This window comes from Trematomus bernacchii, unplaced genomic scaffold, assembly GCF_902827165.1.
Source record: "Trematomus bernacchii unplaced genomic scaffold, fTreBer1.1, whole genome shotgun sequence".
In the NCBI taxonomy this organism is placed as follows: Eukaryota; Metazoa; Chordata; class Actinopteri; order Perciformes; family Nototheniidae; genus Trematomus; species Trematomus bernacchii.
The window spans coordinates 6,053,989-6,073,429 of record NW_022987689.1 but is presented as its reverse complement, the minus strand read 5'-3'; the positions used below and the strand labels follow the sequence as shown (position 1 = coordinate 6,073,429).

At 40.1% G+C, this 19,441-nt stretch overlaps 1 protein-coding gene across 3 annotated transcripts; it reads right to left on the bottom strand.

Annotated features, from left to right (window-relative positions):
* Positions 1-937: 937 nt before the first annotated feature.
* On the bottom strand, positions 938-16,728 carry klhl24a (kelch-like family member 24a). Of its 3 annotated transcripts, none has more exons than XM_034138003.1 (8): positions 16,505-16,728; positions 14,880-14,995; positions 13,938-14,746; positions 11,891-12,075; positions 8,235-8,353; positions 3,269-3,457; positions 2,257-2,445; positions 938-2,173 (listed from the first exon to the last, which is right to left on the bottom strand). In XM_034138003.1, the coding sequence occupies exons 2-8, from the start codon at positions 14,952-14,954 to the stop codon at positions 1,973-1,975; spliced, it is 1,767 nt and encodes a 588-aa protein (XP_033993894.1). In that variant the 5' UTR covers positions 14,955-14,995; positions 16,505-16,728; the 3' UTR covers positions 938-1,972. The 3 variants fall into 3 exon arrangements, with proteins under 3 accessions (XP_033993894.1, XP_033993892.1, XP_033993895.1); XM_034138001.1 differs by having other exon boundaries at positions 13,938-14,782; positions 16,505-16,726; XM_034138004.1 differs by lacking the exon at positions 16,505-16,728 and having other exon boundaries at positions 13,938-14,750; positions 14,880-14,960.
* Between the last annotated feature and the right edge of the window lie 2,713 nt (positions 16,729-19,441).

The following is a 19,441-nucleotide window of genomic DNA, read 5'->3' as shown; positions in this document are numbered from 1 at the left end:
GAAACAAGAGGGCAGAGCCAACAGTGGCTGTGTTCCACTATATTTGTACAGTGTCCACTTTTTATTTCTTCTCTTTACCCTATGACCACTGATACCGTGGAAGAGCAGCTGACTGACTGTTTACCACATTTTTATCAAGGTCATTTTAAGTATCAAGAAAGGAGTTAAAAAAAGGGAGTGCGGTACTTTTTAATGTTCTTTACTAGTACCATGCTGTACTGTTCTGAAGGATTGCATGGAGTGCATTGGGTACATGGTTATACAGTAGATCTGACCTGGCCAACTTAGTTAAAGGGCCCATGTCATGCTTTTCCGGTTATTACCCATCCCCTTGTGTGTTATGAAGGTTTTTATGCATGTAAACGGTCTGCAGAGTCAAAAACCCTCAAAGTACACCCTGTAGCGAGTAAAACTCTAACACAGAAAAGACCTGTCTATGCTGCCCCAGAACGCCTCGTTGGAGATTTCTAATTTTCCAATGTTTGCTTCCTGGGTTCTGTGGCGTGTGAACACCCAAATCAACAACAAATGACCGGATTGGCCCAAATGGACCAATACGCGGAGCACCTCACACACCAGGATCCCTTGACTAGCTAACAGGGAGTCCCCATTGACTTGCATAGAGCTCCCTGAACGCTGGTAATAGACGAGTTGGGATCGCGGAGAAATGCTCTCCGCAGACCCATTCTCACAGCGTTATAAACCTTTTTCTTACTCAATATCAATATCCGCTCCTTGCAGCAGCTCGCAGCAGCGGCGAGCAGCAACGAGCCTCGCAACGTCCCGACCAATCAGAGCACACTGGGCTCACAGGGAGGGAGGGGGGGGCAGGAGCTCCAACAAGCCGTTTAGGACAGAGAGTGAATACCTGGTGAATACACATACTATACAGAGATGCTGTATGAGAAACCAATGTGATTTTGGAAAATTGCCCAATTTAAATCTATTCTAGTATACCTCAACAATGGAAATATGATCAGTAGAAATGGCCATGACATGGGACCTTTAAAAATATTGAATGTTGCACTATTGGAGGAGCTTGAGACTCAAGATTGTCTTTGACAAAACTATGCTGCAGCTATTGTGCATATGACAAATAAAGCCTTTGATCTTTGATTTGTCAGTCAACAAATATTTGTTCTGCTGCAGGTAGATCATTCTTGGCTAATTTTTGTCAGGGCAATTTTCTTTTGCCTTAGGGGTTTTTGTTCATCAGCACAACCTGAGTTCAATTCAGCTCATCAGAAATCTCAGGATGAGGTTACTTTGCACAGTAATAAAAGCACAGGGTGGGGTAGATCAGTTTCAAACTGTCAACATACTTGTAACCACTATTGTAATTAAATTAATTATTATTAATTGACTGAATAATGTTATTATAAATTGTCGCCCATTAATTGAATCCACCAAAAATGCAATTATGGAAGCAAATAAGTGACTTTACTTTATTTCTTAAATAAGTGAGTTTAGAATTGTTTTACCACAGAAACACAATTCCTAGGATTAGAAATTAATCTCAAATTAAAATGTACTCACAACATTTTCAATCAAATATTTTTTTGCATTTCTATTTATTTTACATTTATGATAATCAAATCCCTTTACTTCTATAATTTATGATCTGTTACTTCCCAACAATGTGCAGTTACTCTTAATGCAAGGCACACCTGCCATGTTGATCTGACTCCACTTTAGCTCAGGTTATATACAACTCATCATCAACCCATGTTAATTTCTACAGATTGGATTTAACTTTGATACACAACTGCAAAAGATTCACAGCACCACCATGAGTAACCGGAAGTATTGCTACACGATGCTGTGGGAAAATAAATGTGTGGTAGCGGTAAAATGGACAAAGTGGGACTGTTATAAACAAGTATGTTATTGTGTGTTTGTGTGTGTGTTGTGCATAGAGTGAACTTGAAGGGTTTAAGTTCTTTAGTGTGTGTTTCTGTGTGCCTGTTCATGGTCAGGGCCTGCGGCACTTGTCATTGTAGCGGTGGATGGTGACACAGCCATGGTAGGAGATCGGCCGTGGCATGGCGGCCACTCCTGTGATGATGCCCGATGACGGGTCGTAACACAGGATGGTGTCGCTTGCCAGGCCATTTTCCCCTCTCCCACCAAGGATGAAGATCTTGCCGTTGCACACTGACATGCCACAGCTCTCCTGAAGCAAAAAGAGAGGCAGAAATGTAAGGTTGCAGCTCTTAAAGAATACTTTGAGCTTAGTATCTGCATTGAATCTGTTACCTGTTTGCTGAAGGTGTGAACCACATGGATCCAGTAGTCCTCTATGGGGTCGTAGCAGAAGATGGACTTGGTGAGACCCCCGCACACATAGATCATGTTGTTGAGGGACACTGCTGTGATACAACGCTTAGCGATGGGGATGTTGGCCCGCAGTAACCAAGAGTCTGCCTCTGGATCATAGCACTGAACCTGTGACATACAGTTAGTTACATGTAGTTAGGTGAGTTTTATTCTGGTAGAAGAAAGGGACACATAGAAATAACTGAAATATGTGAAGCTCTTTCTGTGGTTTTACTCTCTTTAGTTTGTTCTGTGGGCTGACATAAGTTTGGCTCTGTGTGATTTGCATACAATCCAAGCATTCTCTCACCCACATCACTTGAACATAGCCTACTTCCAAACAGCTTTGTGTTGGACTGCAGCAAACAACACACTTCAACAGACAAAGTACTGGATCGATGGGTATGACGCTGTTAGGAGACTCCAGAGATAAGTCGCTTTAGGGATTTTGAGTCAGCATAAACTCTAGTCCACGTGGAGCCAGGTACAAATAGTCAGCCATGTTAGGTCACTCTGGCGTGAAAATACAAGAACAAGTAGAACAGCTATTCCAAGGAATAAATAAATGACTCAGGAACCTTAACCTCAATAGAAGCAAATTCAACGTTCTTCCTGTTTATTACCAGCATCATGGCTGTCAATCAAAACATAATGAAACTATTTCAGTTAAGCCTGTCATTCCTGATTTTTACCTCAGAAAGGTTTAGTCATGACTGGTGACTCAGGATGCTTTATTTTATTAAGCATTTTCCTTTCAGGGATTGGCCTGTAAGGAAATAATGCTTATAATGTTTTGGCCCATCTGTAGCACTGCCCAGTTTAGTATATACCTCTCTTGACCAACATGTCATTCTAGTTCAGACTACTCACTGAAAAGTCCACATAACCTGCATCTCCAAGGTATAATAACTGAAAACTAGTAAATTGAGACAAAAACATATCTGTTTCGCACCTTGTCTGAACAGGTCTCGTCGTCAGGTCCTCCTCCTATGACAAACAGCTTGCCGGCACAGCTGGCCACGGCCGGAGAGCTGACCGCCTCTTTCATGGGAGCCACTTCAGTCCAGCGGTTAGAGAAGGAGTCGTAACACTCCACACTGCTCAGGCGGCTCTGCCCATCGTAGCCACCAACAGCATATACCTGAGGGCAGACACACATTCAGATTAGCGGAGTGGAAATGACTGCCTGGGAACCACACAGAGCATGATTATTAAAAGTTATGAGTTGTGTTTAGGTGTGATATATACTTTTGAACATACACCACATAAACACGTCACTTTCAGTATAAGAGAGTTTATATTATAGCTTACTAGTTCAACAGTATCAACAATAGCTTCTACGTCAGCACATTGAGAACCAGTCTATCCGGTGTAGATGGAAGAGCACCATTGTCTTATTTGCTCTTATAACTGTTAACACTGCAGGAAAAAGTGCATTTGCTAACCATGAACTGGCGTCAACATATTCTGTTAATTCCCATTATAATTTACAGTTCAAAATAATAACCCGTTGGAAAGTCAGTCTATAAACTAAATGTTCTAAGTTGGTTGATTAAATGTGTTCCAATTTCATTTACTGGATGATGAGATCTGAGCCTCTAACAAAAACACACATCTTAGTGGAAGTTAAAGCATCACAATCTGGAGAATTGTGTTGACGCAAGATATGCACTCATATATAACAAATGCCTTGTGGTAAAACATACTATCCCCTGGAGCGCAATGAATGGCAAACTGTGAACATGAGGCATGAAGGGAGGAACAAAACTGGAAGGAAAAGATTTATGTAAAACTTCTACTTCCTCAATGGCTGGAAGGAGATCATGTTTCAAGAGCAAATGCTCATCAACAGACACGTGTTGTGCAACAGAAAACCTTCAGGCTGTTCCTGTCTCCACAAAATCTGGAGCATAAACAAGTATAGAGGTGAGAAAGAGAGAGGTGGAGAGAGATGAGAGGAACAAAGACACAAAGAGAGATGGAGGAAAAAATAAGGAACAAAAAGATGGAAGTGGATGAGGGACATGGAATATTTGCATTCGACACCTGGGCTAACTGATCGAACTACCCCCTTTTTAAACTGTCAGTTGATACAGATTAAAACACCTTCATGAACGTTTCTGTGTTTCTACATTCACTGGACAAATTGAAATGGGTTGATTTGAGCAGATTGTTTGTTGCTACAAATGAAAGATAATAAAGTAAAACAAAAGAAAGATAAGGGGATTGTGTGGCGTGGAAGATACATTTCCAGAAAGCAGCTCTCCAAAAACATTTTCTTGCCGTTGATTAAAATAAAAAAAAATAAAAATGTTTATAGACATTGTCGTCAATGAGGGCTGAGGATTACTCAGAGTAATGGGGAATCTTAATAAAGAGTAAAACACATTTCACTCATCATTTCGGTAACCAGACCCTTAAAAGCACCATCAAGTTGAAGTTCGCCCCACCCCTGAAGTCACTTGATAAAACATCCAGCATTGTTTCAATATATAGAAGTGCAAGTGCATTTATATAGGCACATTCCACATTAGCTCGATAATGGCAGCATATACTCTAGGTATGTGGTTATCACATAAACACAAAGTCACACGTGATTCATGGCTTTCTGAAGTCACACTTGCCAACCACAGAGTAAGCACGTTCATTTTATGACCCCGCTCAAACACTGTCAGTGGCTGAATGATTAACATGCAGAGAGGTGAGATGTAGTGACCACGATAGAAACACTCAGGACTTCGGGGGTCAAACGACATCAGAGTATAGGGGAAAAGATAGATGAAAACAGCCGTCACCAAGTGCAGCCATAACAGGGAGAGGCAAACAAGCGGTGACCTATATTTGCTTCTACTCCATGGAAACAGGACCAGTCCAACAAGACAATACTGAGGAGTGTGTGTGATCTTGTTCTGATATCTCTACATTAAGAACCAGCTTTAGGTTTAACTTTAACGTAGTCACAAGGTATATCTAGATATGGGTTATTTAAGGTCATCACATAAGGTAAGATAAACGTGGGCATGAAATGTTTGAGCATGAAAAATAAAAAATATACGATTTGTCTACTGAGTATGCACATTGTTTGAATAATGAGTTAGTGGAAGCCAGTACTGAGGTTCTTTGCACGAAGGCTTGAACAAGCATACATGGTAATTATACAGGCTTGTTGACAACACTCAGCCTTGTTTCTCCAACTGAAGCATAAGTGCTGCACATCAAAAGAGGAAATGACAGACAGAATGAGGAAATGACTGGGTACAAACTCAGGAGGAGGAGGAGGAGGATGAATGGTGTGAAAACAGATACCCTATGATTGTTGAGATAACCTGGAAACATAACCAAAAGCGTTCCAGATCAAACTGGAAAAAAGATATGAAGAAATTAAATGGAATGAATACCACAGAGTTCAGAGGAATAATGAAACAAAGAAGGGCATGAGGTGAGAAGATAGCACACAACTAGTTTGAATACAACGGAAAATACCTCTGTGACAGACAGAAAGAAGACAATATGAGAAGAGGAAAAAGGAGAAGACAGATCCACGTGTGGGACAAATACAGAGAGTGGTCGCAGAAAATAATATAAGAAGAATGTGTTGTTAAGGAAGGGATACAAATGTGTTTATGCAGTGTAGCACTACACATGTATCACTGCCTCTTTTATGTTGTTAGTGACGCCTGGTCATTTTGACAAAGATGCCTTTTGGTCTATCTGGTTTTGATTCTAACTTGATACATGACTCACTTCAGAGTTAATCACTGACTTTTACAGGCAGAGTGACCCTCCAGATGATTACCTCATTGTTGTGGAGGACCTTTGTGTAGTTTGCACATGCACGCACATGTGTTTGTTCTTTCTGGGGCAAGGCAACTAAGCATTGTTTGGAACAATCCAATACAAGCAGAGCTTTCAATCTTTATTAAAATATATTTGCAGAATTCCCTAAAGATGAGGCTCTTTCTGACAAAGTAAATAAAGTTCTGTTAGAACCCAAAGGTTTCCAAGAATAATTGTACTTGTGCCCGTGTTCTTTTTATGTGTTTACAAGTGTGTGTACACGTGATGATAGCTAAAGCACACACATGAGTTTGTGTGTGGTGTGTGTGAGCGTGAGTCATCTGATTATGCTGTTTGCTTAGAAAAAAAAACCAATAGCAAATGTTCTGCCTGCATTCAACAATAAATTAACGGCCGTTCTTCCTTACGCAACCATAATAACAGATAATTACAGTTCAAAATATTGCGTTAGGTACCCACATCATTGTTTTTCAAGTGGTCCACATTTGTTTTACACAAAGATAGTCCAGACAACCGCGTTTTAAAGGCAGAAGTGAATGCCATGCAATACAAACAGACTATACTACTCGTTTAAGAGCATTTGCAAACACAACATGAGGTTAAAAAAAAACATTTAAGGTGAGAAATACAGTAATGTAAACTAATAATAGAGTTTCCTTTCTTGTAAATAGAATGCAGGATGCTGTAGGAAAAGGAAGAGCCTTGTACTGTACATATTTACAGTAAGTAGGTGTATTCAAATCCAGTGTGTAGTTACAGGGTTATCAGGGTTTCTTACAGCTATCTATAGCCACTCCAGGCTTACAGTATGGCAGAGCCACATTGATTATGATATGAGTAGACTAAGATAGACCTTAACTTGGAAGTGTGAGGTGCTGGCACACATCCACTAAACTTCCATTGCCCTCAAACAAGAATGTGCTCTTGGCTTTGTACTAGAGACTTTAAATAGTAACAGCAGATGAGTAGAAACAGTTTTAGCGGATTAGTGCTGAGTTCACATGTATACTCAGTTTACTAAAATATCACAACCAAACAACCATGATCCCGGTTTAGCACTGTACAGATATCGTGTTTACAGTATACGACCAACTGCAAATGACAGTTGAAGTATTTTCAATGTGTGGGCGAATCAACTGCACCTTTCCATTAGCAACTAATTAACCTCAGTAACTTGTATATATGCCAGTTTTGAATAATAGGCAAACTTCCTTCTCCTTATTGAATCTGCTCATAAGTATTCAGGAGGTGCAGGACCTGCTGGCACCGGCCGCTTACAAACCCCAGGGCGACAAAGGAATGCGTTACTCACAAAAAACAAGACAAGAAAGCAGGCAATTAATAAAATATGGTGGGAATTCCTAAGTGTTTCTGTCACTAAGGAGTCACTTACTGTATGTCTCAGTTGACATGACTTATGGATACAATCATCACTAATATGCAAAACGAATATGCAAAGACTCAAGTGTTTCAGAAAAGATACAGGTAAATAGCATGTCTTACAGTGGAATGAGACATAGGACTGAGTAGAAAGCAGTCAAAAAGCTCCATCACTTACCAGCACGTGATTCAACAGTTTTGTTAAATGTCCTCTCCATTATGTAGTGTTTAAAGGTCTAAAAATCATTGGCTTTCTATTCCTCAGAAGCACCCATGGCTTACATTTCTGTAAGAAGGTATCACTTTTTCTTGGGAAACCCAACTTATAAGTGTGTGTTAGGGGGACATGCCATAGCCACAGAGCCAAGTATCTAGCCCTTTGAAGAGTCGAAGCCTCACACTTTACACTCTTTAGAAATATAACCATGTGTTTCAGGCTATGGTGGTTCCGACCTAGTGAAGACTGCCTAAATTGTGACTGGTTAGTTTTGATGGCTCAGAATTTCTATAAATCAGAGATTATCCATAGTCGCTCTATATCATGTAGGAAATGAGAGGCAGGATTACTTTTGGGTATACAAGAAAGCCTGATAACATACTACAGAGTTATCTAGTTTGGTGAAGGTGCTAAGGAGTGAAATCTGAACTATGAATTACTTCCTACATCACAGGCATCTACGCTAAGGTATCCATGCATCCGGATAGAGATGCATAGATCCAGATTTAGGCTCCCTGCTTACCTTGCCCAGCAGGACGCCCATCTTGTGTCTCCAGCGGCCTTTGTTAAGAGAAGCCACTCTGATCCACAGGTTGAGCTGGGAGTTATACATCCACACGTCCCTGCTGTTGATACGACCACCTGAAAGCACCAAGGGACAACCATGCAAGACAGTGAATAGTCAGGACAAAACATTTAGCACTAGACAGCTCTGATTGTTGTTGTTGTCATATGTGATCCAGTTGATCTAATATAATAAAACGTTTCAAAATAAACCAGGACTGTTCTTGGTTAACAGCCAGCATTGTGTGTTTAGTTCAAAGTTATACTTATCTTCTAACTGGACATGATGTATCTGAATTTGACTGTGCTGGGTCTTGAGAGTTCAAACCAAGATTGGCACATTTAAGATATGCATAGACACACACTTAAACATTAATCTGTGTTTCCTAATGAATGCACAGGTGTGGACTTTCGGTTTGTTTATCATTTCTATAGCAAACACACGATGGTCCTTTTGCACCAAACTGCAGTCTGACTGACTATCACCTGTTGTCTCTGGGTAAACATGCACCTTAAGAAGATGAAGAGATCATATTAACAGGCATTCAAATAGCTTACAGTGTGACCCAGTCACTAGCCCTGACATGTACCCCTCTCTCTCTGGCATGCAGGTCTGTTGATTCTTCATAGACCAAAGGAAAATCCAAACAGGGCAACAAAAGCTGACTTTTAACCATGACAGACAAAGACATGATGAAATGTAGGTAAATCAGACAAGACCTAAGAAAACTTCCTTAAATGTAGGTTAAAAAGGAAAATGTAACATTATGTAAAAGCCATTTAAAGAGTAAGTGAACGATTGAGACGAATGCACTATTTTTAGATCTGATAGCAGTTATCTGATGGCTTTTATGCAACATTGAGTTCAAAAGAAAACAATCTTGGAGCAGGATGTAGAATGGAAACCAACAAGACTAAAGCACATAAACAAAGAAGTCAGTGACAATCTGTGTTATTTCACACTGGGACTTAAATTGATCACATGGTGGCGGTATCAGTCAATGGAATACAGATGATCAAAATTAATAAGAGAACACCCCTAAGGTCAAAACCTTAAGCTGCCCTTTAGAGCCCTTTAAGTTTCCTATTGAACAACATCAATTTAGACATGATATGTCCTGGACAATGCAAAACCATTCATCAACACATTGTTGTGTTTGCATCTTGCCATTGGGTGTTTTTTTTGTCCTGAACACTGGTGGGTGGTTATATGGGGCAAAGATAAAGGCATAAAGAAAGCCTGCAGGTTTAAACAAAAGGCTTCTTGGCCTCTTTTGTATTCACGTACAAAAAAAGCAGTTTTTTTCTTTCTGTAGTTGAGTGACAGAGAGGACAGGTGGTAGGCCTGTGTTAATGTTGCCTCCATTAAAATTACACAGTAGCAGACAGACAGAAGGAGCGATGGGAAGGAAGTTAGTCGCAAGTGTCTGCTCGATAATCTGCTGGATAGTACAAGAGACAGACAGTCTGCTGCCCCCAACGCTTGTTTTCAAATATTTGCATACATAAAACTTGTTTACAAAGGACGAACAACTTCAAACAGAGCCTTGCAAACAAGGAAAGATCATTAAAATAAGTAGTACTGCAGGCGGTCATTTCTCAACAAATATGTCCTTCCGTAATCACTGAAAACAAGAAGCAGTGTTATTGGGAGGTCCAACAAAGATTTATGAGATTTACTCATTCTTACAGCTCAGTATGTTGTCACATTCCTGTTGTCAGGCTACCTGTGACATGGACCGCTCTGTAATGTGTGAGGCAAGCACATGTGTTTTGCTGCTGATTAGCTGAAATATGCGGTACATTCAATGTGTAGCAAACAGAAACATTTATTTTATTTCAGGGTTCAACATTAATGTTCTTTTTCATTGCCTTGTTGGGTAAGGGGGTCAGAAATGTACTTGGCCATGGTACATTATTACTTGTCCTTTTACAAAACGTTTTATTTATTAGTGGTTATCAAATAAGAGTAAATAATTAAGTTTAATGACATGGTTAACCTTTATTTAATTAAATGAATCTGGGGTTTTAACCAAGCTTGATTTATTGTGTGAGATCAGATTATAATTGAAATCATGCTGACTGTGCTCAATTGAGCCATATCCTCTTTAAGACCACAGCTAACTGCAGCTGTGTTGGAGACTGGAGGCTCTCCAAGGTATTTGCACCATTTCCCAGTATGAGGAGAGGGGCAGACAGACAGACAGAATCCATGTGTGTGTGGGAATGTGATTGAGAGAGTGCAAGATCAAAATAAAATTGAGAAAAGGGCATTAAATGTGTCAGGGCAGATGTGTTATAAAAGGAAGGAAGTGGGTCAATGGAGATCATAATATGCTATCAAGCAGTTGTGTGTACAGTACGGATGTGTGCGAGACACGGAGACAAGGGAGAAGGGTATGTTGACTATTCCAGGCAGCGCTTGAGGGAAGATTGATCGAGCACACGAGGACTTGGCACACTAAGAGCATAAAAAATCAAACACTTGCACACTATTGGCGTAAGGAGAGAACTTTTTTTTTCTCTTTTCATCCCTTTAATTCTTATCTCCCCTCTTTATCTTTTCATCTCCGATCTTCTCCAGTAATGTTTTGTAGCTCGTTCAAAACATGTCTGAGCATGAGCAGTTACTGTCAATGCATATTCTCGGTAACTATTGCACAAAAAAAAAATGAAGTAAAAAAGAAAACAAAGACTCCTTGGCCTCTATCCAACATGCAGCTTGTATACACAACCTCAATGTTTGGCTTCAGGAACTTCCTTCACCCTGACATCATCAGGCAATACGAAAGACGTAATTCCAATGTCTTGTTTAATCTAGGCATCGTTTTTTTAACAAAGGAGGCTTACGCCACACTGGGCGCATGCTAAGCTCCAAAAATGCAGCAGCCTTGCCAGGGAGCAATGACAGTACAATAAGTCAGATTCAGGGTTTTTTCCAGGTTAATAACAGCACAACTTATTGCAGGAGTTGAAAACAAAAGGGAGTGTAAAGTTGTTGCATACAGTTCGTATAAAGCTGACCCTGATGATTGGCCAAAAGGAATATACTGAGTTGGCCAAATAAAGCCTCTCACAGCACTGAGCCTCGAGTTTGCATCCAGATGTTGCTCTCATATTTTCCTTCAACTCAAACATGCTGTCACTGTAAAAATAACACAGAGCAAACAGCCACCCCGGCCCTTTCCTGCTACTCCACTCGGGAATCAGATGGCAAGCCAAGCCAAGAAAGACACCGACCTTCTGCCTTAAGAGTGTACTTGTGAAATGTTCTATTTAGGAATTGCACAATTTTACTATTACTGGGTTTTGTAACAACCAACACCATAACAATATAAAGAAATTGGGGTAACAATATTTGAACCAAGGTGAGATTTAAATGTACTGCCAATGCTGAATTTTAAATCGCCAAAAATATTTGTTGTAAAATACAAACAAACCATGAGTTAGATTAAAATAAAAGACAACATGCTAAGAAAAAACAGATCAAACGTGTAACTTGACAACTGCCACAGTTAATAGTTATACAGTATATGTGTATCTCAGTGTTCATTTTATGCCCAGATAGGAGAATGCCATAGAATGGTTATTAAAAAAAAAACAGTGGGTTCTTACCTGACACCAGGATGTCGTTGCGAAGGGCGCAGACAGCATACTCTGACTTGGTAAACTCAGGTAGTTTGGCCAGTGATCTCCACTCTCCTGTGACTGGCTCATAGCATTCAGTGTAGGGCAGGTTGAAGCCCCCCACTCTCTCACAACCACCCACCACCACGATCACCTCAGAAAAGCCAGTCGACCTGTAAGCAGACAAGGTGAGGCAGAGAGAAAGACATGAACAATGTGGAGATGGAAGGGAAAAACAACACAGTTTAAACTATTGTAAAAAGGCAAGACAAGCATGTTAAATTAAAAGTTCATTACACGAGTGTACAGATTAAAGAATATATATCATATCTAATTAAACCACTGTGTATCTTGAGGCCTATACAAAGGTCATGAAGACAAATAAACATGTCACCACTAGGAGGGATTTCAAATTACACAAAGCTGAAATTTGTACCAGAGCAGGAACAGAGTCGTGGCTTCCAAAGAAACAGCTACACTTATCTTAAAGGCAAAGTTCAATTAACAATGAAAGTATCAATCAATATAACAAAAACAAACTAAGGGCTAGGCTTGAGCTGAATTTCCAAAATCACAAAGCTTTCCTCTCTGGCAGTTTAACACATGCCATGGATATGACGGCATTTCCCAGGGGGAGCTAATTAACTGCAGCTTCTTTTCTTTTTCGGATACTGTATAAAGAATCCCAGTACTTTCTAGAAACCACTGTAAGTACAAATGTGAAACAAAAGTATGTTTTACTTTTATACTTTACCCCACATGGGATATAGGTCAGGCACAGGTGGGAGATGAGAGCTGTTTGTTTCACGTGCGTGTGTTCTATGAGGCAGTCCCAGAGCATTTTGTTTTATGTGTGTTTAAGTACATGCAATGCGTGCTCATGTTATTAATTACATCCTAGACGCTTGCCAAGAGAATATAAAGGCACCGATAAACACAAAAAGGGGAGAACCGGGCATCTGTTTTGAGCAGGAGCAGATTTGGCCCTCAGGGCATACAAAGCTTGCAATGCGAGGACTGATTGGCTGGCTGATTTGAACAGATCTGCCTGGATACTGACACAATACACCTGAAATACACGTCTCACTGCCTGAATAACTGACAGCTGGCACTGTGGTGAGTTGTGAACACACAAAGGCAGCTGTACTGTTGTTTGTTTTACTGCAGGGTACCATATGGTCCATTTTGTATCTTATTCAATGATTTTAGTCAGCGTTGACTTTAGTCCTCTATCTACTAACTACTATATTGTTAATCCAAATGGCCACTCTCCAAACTCACCGTTAATAAAATAACATTTGGTAAACAGGTTATAAGAGAACAGGTGCGTAAACTGAACACATAAGCAAGGTGAGTTACCCTGCTGGTATGAAAACAAGACTCAACATTTCCTTGCCATAACTTGCATCACATAATTTTTTTCAAGCCAACCCGTCGATGTAGGAACATGCTCTGCCTCCCTCATTATCATTTCCATTACAAAACAAGGCAACAAAAGAACGACTCCTTCAATTGACGACTTGTCTGTTCAGTTCAAAAACACTTGTCTATGTCTTTGTGTCTGTCTGTCTGGGTGTCTGTTTTTCTCTCTCTCTTTCTCTCACACACACACTCACCCACATAGATGTAACAACAACACTGCCGGGAGCACCAAGTTCATGAGCATATCGTAACCTCTTGCTATACAATGGGGGATAAATGACCTACTAAGTGCTTAAAAAGACAAGTTCTCTAAACTCGCGCTGACCTCTGTCATCACTGTGTATGAGATGTTCTAACCCAAAGAGACACCTAGCTGTCAGAAAGGAAAAAAACGTGTATTTTTTCTTTGTGAACTGGTGCATAACAAAGCAGAGATAACAGTCATTGATCACTCATGTGACTGCACCACAGCACTGTCAGAACTTAAAAGGTCATACTACTTCCACAAGCCAAAAATGTTCCTCCCAGAAAAAACAGATTCATGGATTATTGCCTGTTTCACATTGCAAAATAGAAACATTCCTCATAACTAGTCGGACAACATTTTAGTTACCTGCGTGGACGAGTTCTGGGTGACATCATTTCATTTCCGAGCACATGATAGCGTCTGGCCTCGTGCAGAAGCTGGTAGCACTCTGGAGCGTTCTGGATCAGCTGGTCTCCTTCCACTGTCTGGACAAAGTAGTTTGGGTGCAGGAGGGGCAGCCGCACATGGTGCAGCAGGGCCTTCAGCATGGGCTTCCTCTGCTCCACACCGTGGTACACCCATCTCATCACTGCCTCAAACACCACCTCCTCCTTACCGATACACAGCTCATCATTGGCAGTGTACTCTTCTAACTCTTCCTTGCGAAGGTCGAGGAACTCCTCATGCTGAGCCACATCTGAGAAGTTGGCCATGGCGTAACTGCGGCAGCGGCTGGCTAGCTGCTTCAGGGAATGAGCATCTGCAAAGCGCTGGATGCCCAGGCAGTTGCAAGGGTCCAGCTGATCTTCAAGAAACTTGGCACAGGCGTCACGCAGTGTGTAGATCTGGAAGAGGCTGGAAGTCTCAAAGAGGAACTGGACATTCTCTGTGGTGATCTTGGCGCGGCCGGTGTAAACATAGGTGAGGAAAGAGTCCATCGCCTCGGCCAGGATGCCGTTGATCTCGACCAGCATCTCACGGCTCTCCCGGTGGTCGTTGCAGAACATGGCTCTGAAGTAGGAGGAGCAGGCAGAGAGCACGGCGCGGTGGCAGGGGAACTCCCGGCCCTGCACGCTGATGACAACATCGGTGAACAGGCGGCTGTCACGAAACTCATTGAAAACCTGCAGGATGTCCTCTGAGTGGGATGAGCCAGAACAGAAGTCCAAGACATCCTGGCTGGCAAAAGTTTTGGAGTCAACCTCAAATACCTTAAGACACAACAACAACAACAACATACATGTATAAAGATTGACATCGTTTTTTACTTTAATTAGGTAAAAAAAAGCATAAAGTGTTTAACTGCACCTTGCGTTTGACAGCTGGTGAATCTTTGATGCCAGAGTCCTCCCTGGTCATCCTTCTGCCCAGAATCAGCACCATGGCTGCCACCTCAGAACGCCTTCACTTAACTTTAGGATGATCTGAGGATGGAGAAGTGCTGTATTATTAAAAAACAAACATATTTTCATAAAATATCAGTATATGTTTTTATAATGGCATTCTATGATGTGGTAGGAGAGGATAGCTCATACATTTAGAAAGTTATAAAACCTAATTGGATCACTGTGGTACAAATTGAGAACATTCACTATGGGTAAACAAACAACAGAGCAAGAGGCAGAAATCACGTGTACCAAAAAAAAGATTCCATGGGGTAGTGTTAATATGCCTTTCATAACGGCTTAATGCAATAAGTAGTTTCAAGGAATGAAACCATAAATCCGTGAGCCGGTCCCATTATATCATCAATGCTGCTAAACAGTTGTGCCCTGCAGCACAATGAACTTGCATGAGATGGAACAACAAAGAGACAGAGGCGGGAAAGAGGACGGTTGAGCATCTCATATATTTCTGTCAGGTTTGTTTTGAAAGAGAGTGGGGGAAGGGAAGCTATCAGCCACTACATAATCATTGTTTGAATAAGTGCAAAGTCAATGCTACTAATAACCTTAAGTCATGTTTTTCTGTAACCTTAGAGATTATTCTACTTAGCAAACAACCAATGTGTTCCATTAACTTTAGTTAGACTCAAAAAAGACTGGGTGTATATTTAGGACAGCCAATTCTCAAGTTCCTGAAGATATCTCATCAACACATTAAACTCTCTGATCTATGATCTCACTGCCGGTGTTAAAGTTGGCAGCAGGTCTGGCCTTTCCTCCTGTGAGGTCAGTAATCGCAGGATATTTTTAACTATGGCCCAGCCTAGGAAGACTTAACCTATTCACGTGTGTTATATGCCTTCAGCAGCACCTACCTGAAGTCAAGAAGACCAGAGTACAGGTTTATCCAGATGTGTGTGACGCAGAAAGATAGAATAAAAAAGAATACAAAAGACTGATCTTTGTCATTATCCTCAGGAACAATACACATTTTGCAAAGCTTATTTTTATGGAGTTAAAGAAAACAAAAAAATAAACACTGTAATAAAAAATAATCTGTGACTAAGACCCATTGAGGGGTACATAAAATAATATTACATTTAAAAATAGCATACAAAAAAACATAACCATATTTTAAAGTGTTACATTTTTAAATCTAACTATTTACTGTGAACTATGTAAAGTAAGATAAATTGACAAGAGAAAAGATAATAATAGATTATACATGTTTCTGTTGTTTTAAATATATATTAAAGCGTTTAATTATCTCATTATGCACCTTAATTTAAGTAGAAATTATAGATAAGTAAATTAAATCTAGGCTATATAGGCATAATGTTTTTCCAGGTAACTAAGAGGAAGAACACACTGTGTTCCGTCTGGTTAGACAAAGGACACTTGCCTCCTGCCGACCGTTACCCCTTGACAACATACTTAACCAAAACACTAGCTTTACTCAGCAGGAGAAAACTTAAACCGAAAAGCCAAAAATACTTATAGATTCAGAACTAACTCATTAAAACTTGCTTCTTTGAGAAAAGTGTTTACCTTGAGCAGATGTTTCCAGATGAGGCTTCCTCTTCAGTTAGTGGACAAAACAAAAACAAAAAAAGTATGGATTTGAGAAATAGTGTATCACTAACTTTTACAATATGCCGTCGATTAGTTATGGCAAACAAAGTAGACGGGACATTGTGACTTTCTGGTGGTGGCAAAAGCTAAAAGATCTAACTAGCTAACAGTAAACACAGAACCCATATATACTTGTCAGGCAGAAAATCCAGCCCACTGCACCCACACAGCTGGTCCTAGCGGTGCATCATGGGTAATTGAGTTAAAATACTAGTTGTCGCTTACTTTTTGCCCAAAGAAAAAACACAATTCCCAAACGCCTCTCGTTTTCCACGTGGCTGTCCTTTGTTTGCAAACAAACTCAGCTTTCGGTGGAGGAAAAGATCACAACAAGAAGTGATACACGCAAAATAATACGACTTATATAGCGTTGTTTAACATTACCGCGTAAAGAACACTTACACACTACGTTGAAAGTGTATTCTAAAGGCAACCATCATTAAATACACTTTGTTATATAATTATTACATAATGCCAGACTAACGGACATGTATTCATATAGTTATAATATCGATATCCAATGGGAAAAAAACATGTATTTGTGGCAAACAACAAACAGCTGTCACGTGAAAAGGACCGTGAAAACAGGATGGAACGCAGCATGCTTGCTTTTCTCTCTCAGGTGAGGGTGAAGGAGGAGCTCAGTTTGGAACAAAGGATGTCACAACTTCCTTACCCTGTTGCAACATATTTCTCAGAGCTCCCAAATGAGTTCCCTGAAAGTGTGCACGATGTTTTCCCAGTTTACACTGTTTTGAAACATGTGAGCAGGGCCCACTGGGGGGGATTTAACCCTTTAAACATTATTATTATTATTCTTTATGGAAAATACAGCTTGGGTACACCATGAAATGTACACACAGCAATATGTATTTATAGACACACACGGTCCTATCTGTGTCGTAAGTAACAGGAAATAGTCAGGCATTATCAAACTTCATCGAAGCAGGATGTCACGTAACCCCTAGATTCCACCGGGTCGATCCGTCTGCGCCGCGTTGCGGTTTTGGTCCGGCCTCCTCCGGCGTCATACCCTACCAGGCGCGTTTCAGAAGCATTTCAGAAGCGGAGCGTCTTGCCTGCCGGCTCGCAGTTTTTGTTGATTTGGGCATATTTCCTGGACAGGCTACTTTGTACAGACAAAGTTAATAATAACTGTAATATTCCAGTTATAAACGACATGAATCAAAGATGTGTTGCTGTATTTTAGTGGTAAAAAAATGCATTCATCATCATAATTATTCTATATATATAATTTACACAGTGCCTGTAAACCGGAGGAGAACGCTGGCATTTCTCCTCCTACTTGAAAGACTACGGAGGGATAGGGTCAGTGGCGGCCGGCCCATAGGGGCGCTAGGGGCGCCGCCCCCCCTCTTCCCACATTAAAAAGAAAAATAATTAAAAAAATTAAAAAATATATATTTAAAAAATATTTTTTTTATTTTTATTTTTAATAAACAAGGTAAATATTATATAATTGGTATCAGTAAAATGTATAATCTACAATAAAATCTCGTTTAAAATTGTGTTACGATGTCTAAAGTTACTGATAAGTCACATGTTTCCTGCCTGGCCTTGCCCGTGTATCATTACTCCCTCTGTTGGATGCTGCTGTACTGAGCATTGCAATATATTTATTTTCACTATGTTATTTATTTATGATTATCCTTGGGCTCAGCAAAGATTTGATGTCTGTTGCTGTCTTTTTTTCTATAGTTACTACTGAAATAGAGCCCTGCTGTTTTGTCAGGGCCTTTTCTTTAAATATAATTTTAAAATGTCGATACAGTAGCCCCTTTTTTAAAATGTCTATGCTTAAGTTTTTATCTCAATCTCAATCTTTATTTATTTATATAGCACATTTAAAACAACCTTCAGTTGACCAAAGTGCTGTACAGGCAATAAATATTAAATAACACAATGGGAGTACAATAATAAAACAATAATTAAAAACATGATAAAAAGCACAATAACTAGAAAAATATTTTTAAAAAAACACATACAAATGTAAAAATGTAATGTTCAACTAGTATTAAAAGCCAGTGCAAAGAGGTGAGTTTTTAGCTGAGATTTAAAAAGTTCAATAGACTCAGCAGTCCGGATATGTACTGGGAGGCTGTTCCACAGTCTAGGACTTTTGTTATAGGTGTTGCTATCTGCTTTGTGTAGCGTGGTTCTACAAGCAAGTCTGTGCATTCATTGGGTGGTATCAGAGAGATACAAGGGTCTGTAAATGCAATGAAAACAATTGGCCACAGCAAATAATTGATAATTGAATAATTGACATGTAATTTTTACTTTTGAATACTTCAGTACAAAGGATGTATTGAATAATTTAAGTGATATGTGTACACATATAAATCATTAGTCAAAACAAGGCTACATTTGATTGAATTATAAAAGGTATAATATGTGGTAAACTGAAGAGCCGTTTGGGAGCCGAAAGAGCCGGCTCTTCTTGGTGAGCCGAGCCAAATGATCCGGCTCACCAAGAAGAGCCGGAATTCCCATCACTAATGCACAGCGCCCAGACGAGAGGGCAGCAAGTGCAGCAGAAGCCAACTGTTGCTATCTTTAAACTATGCCGCCGAAACATAATTTCAGCCAATCAGCGTCGTCAAATCTGATGGTCACAGGGCTCCTACGTGAGCGCCCGGTGCAGTCTGTGAGTTGTTTGGACTCGTATCCAAGGAGACAAAACAGGAAGCTGTCATACACTCTGGAAGCTACCATTAGCAGCTAATGAAAACTCCGTTTTTGACATAAAAATGGAATTATGGATCATCAATCATTTGTGACAGACACATTGGATTAACCTTCAGCTGCGTTTTTCTCGTTTTTGATCAGAAT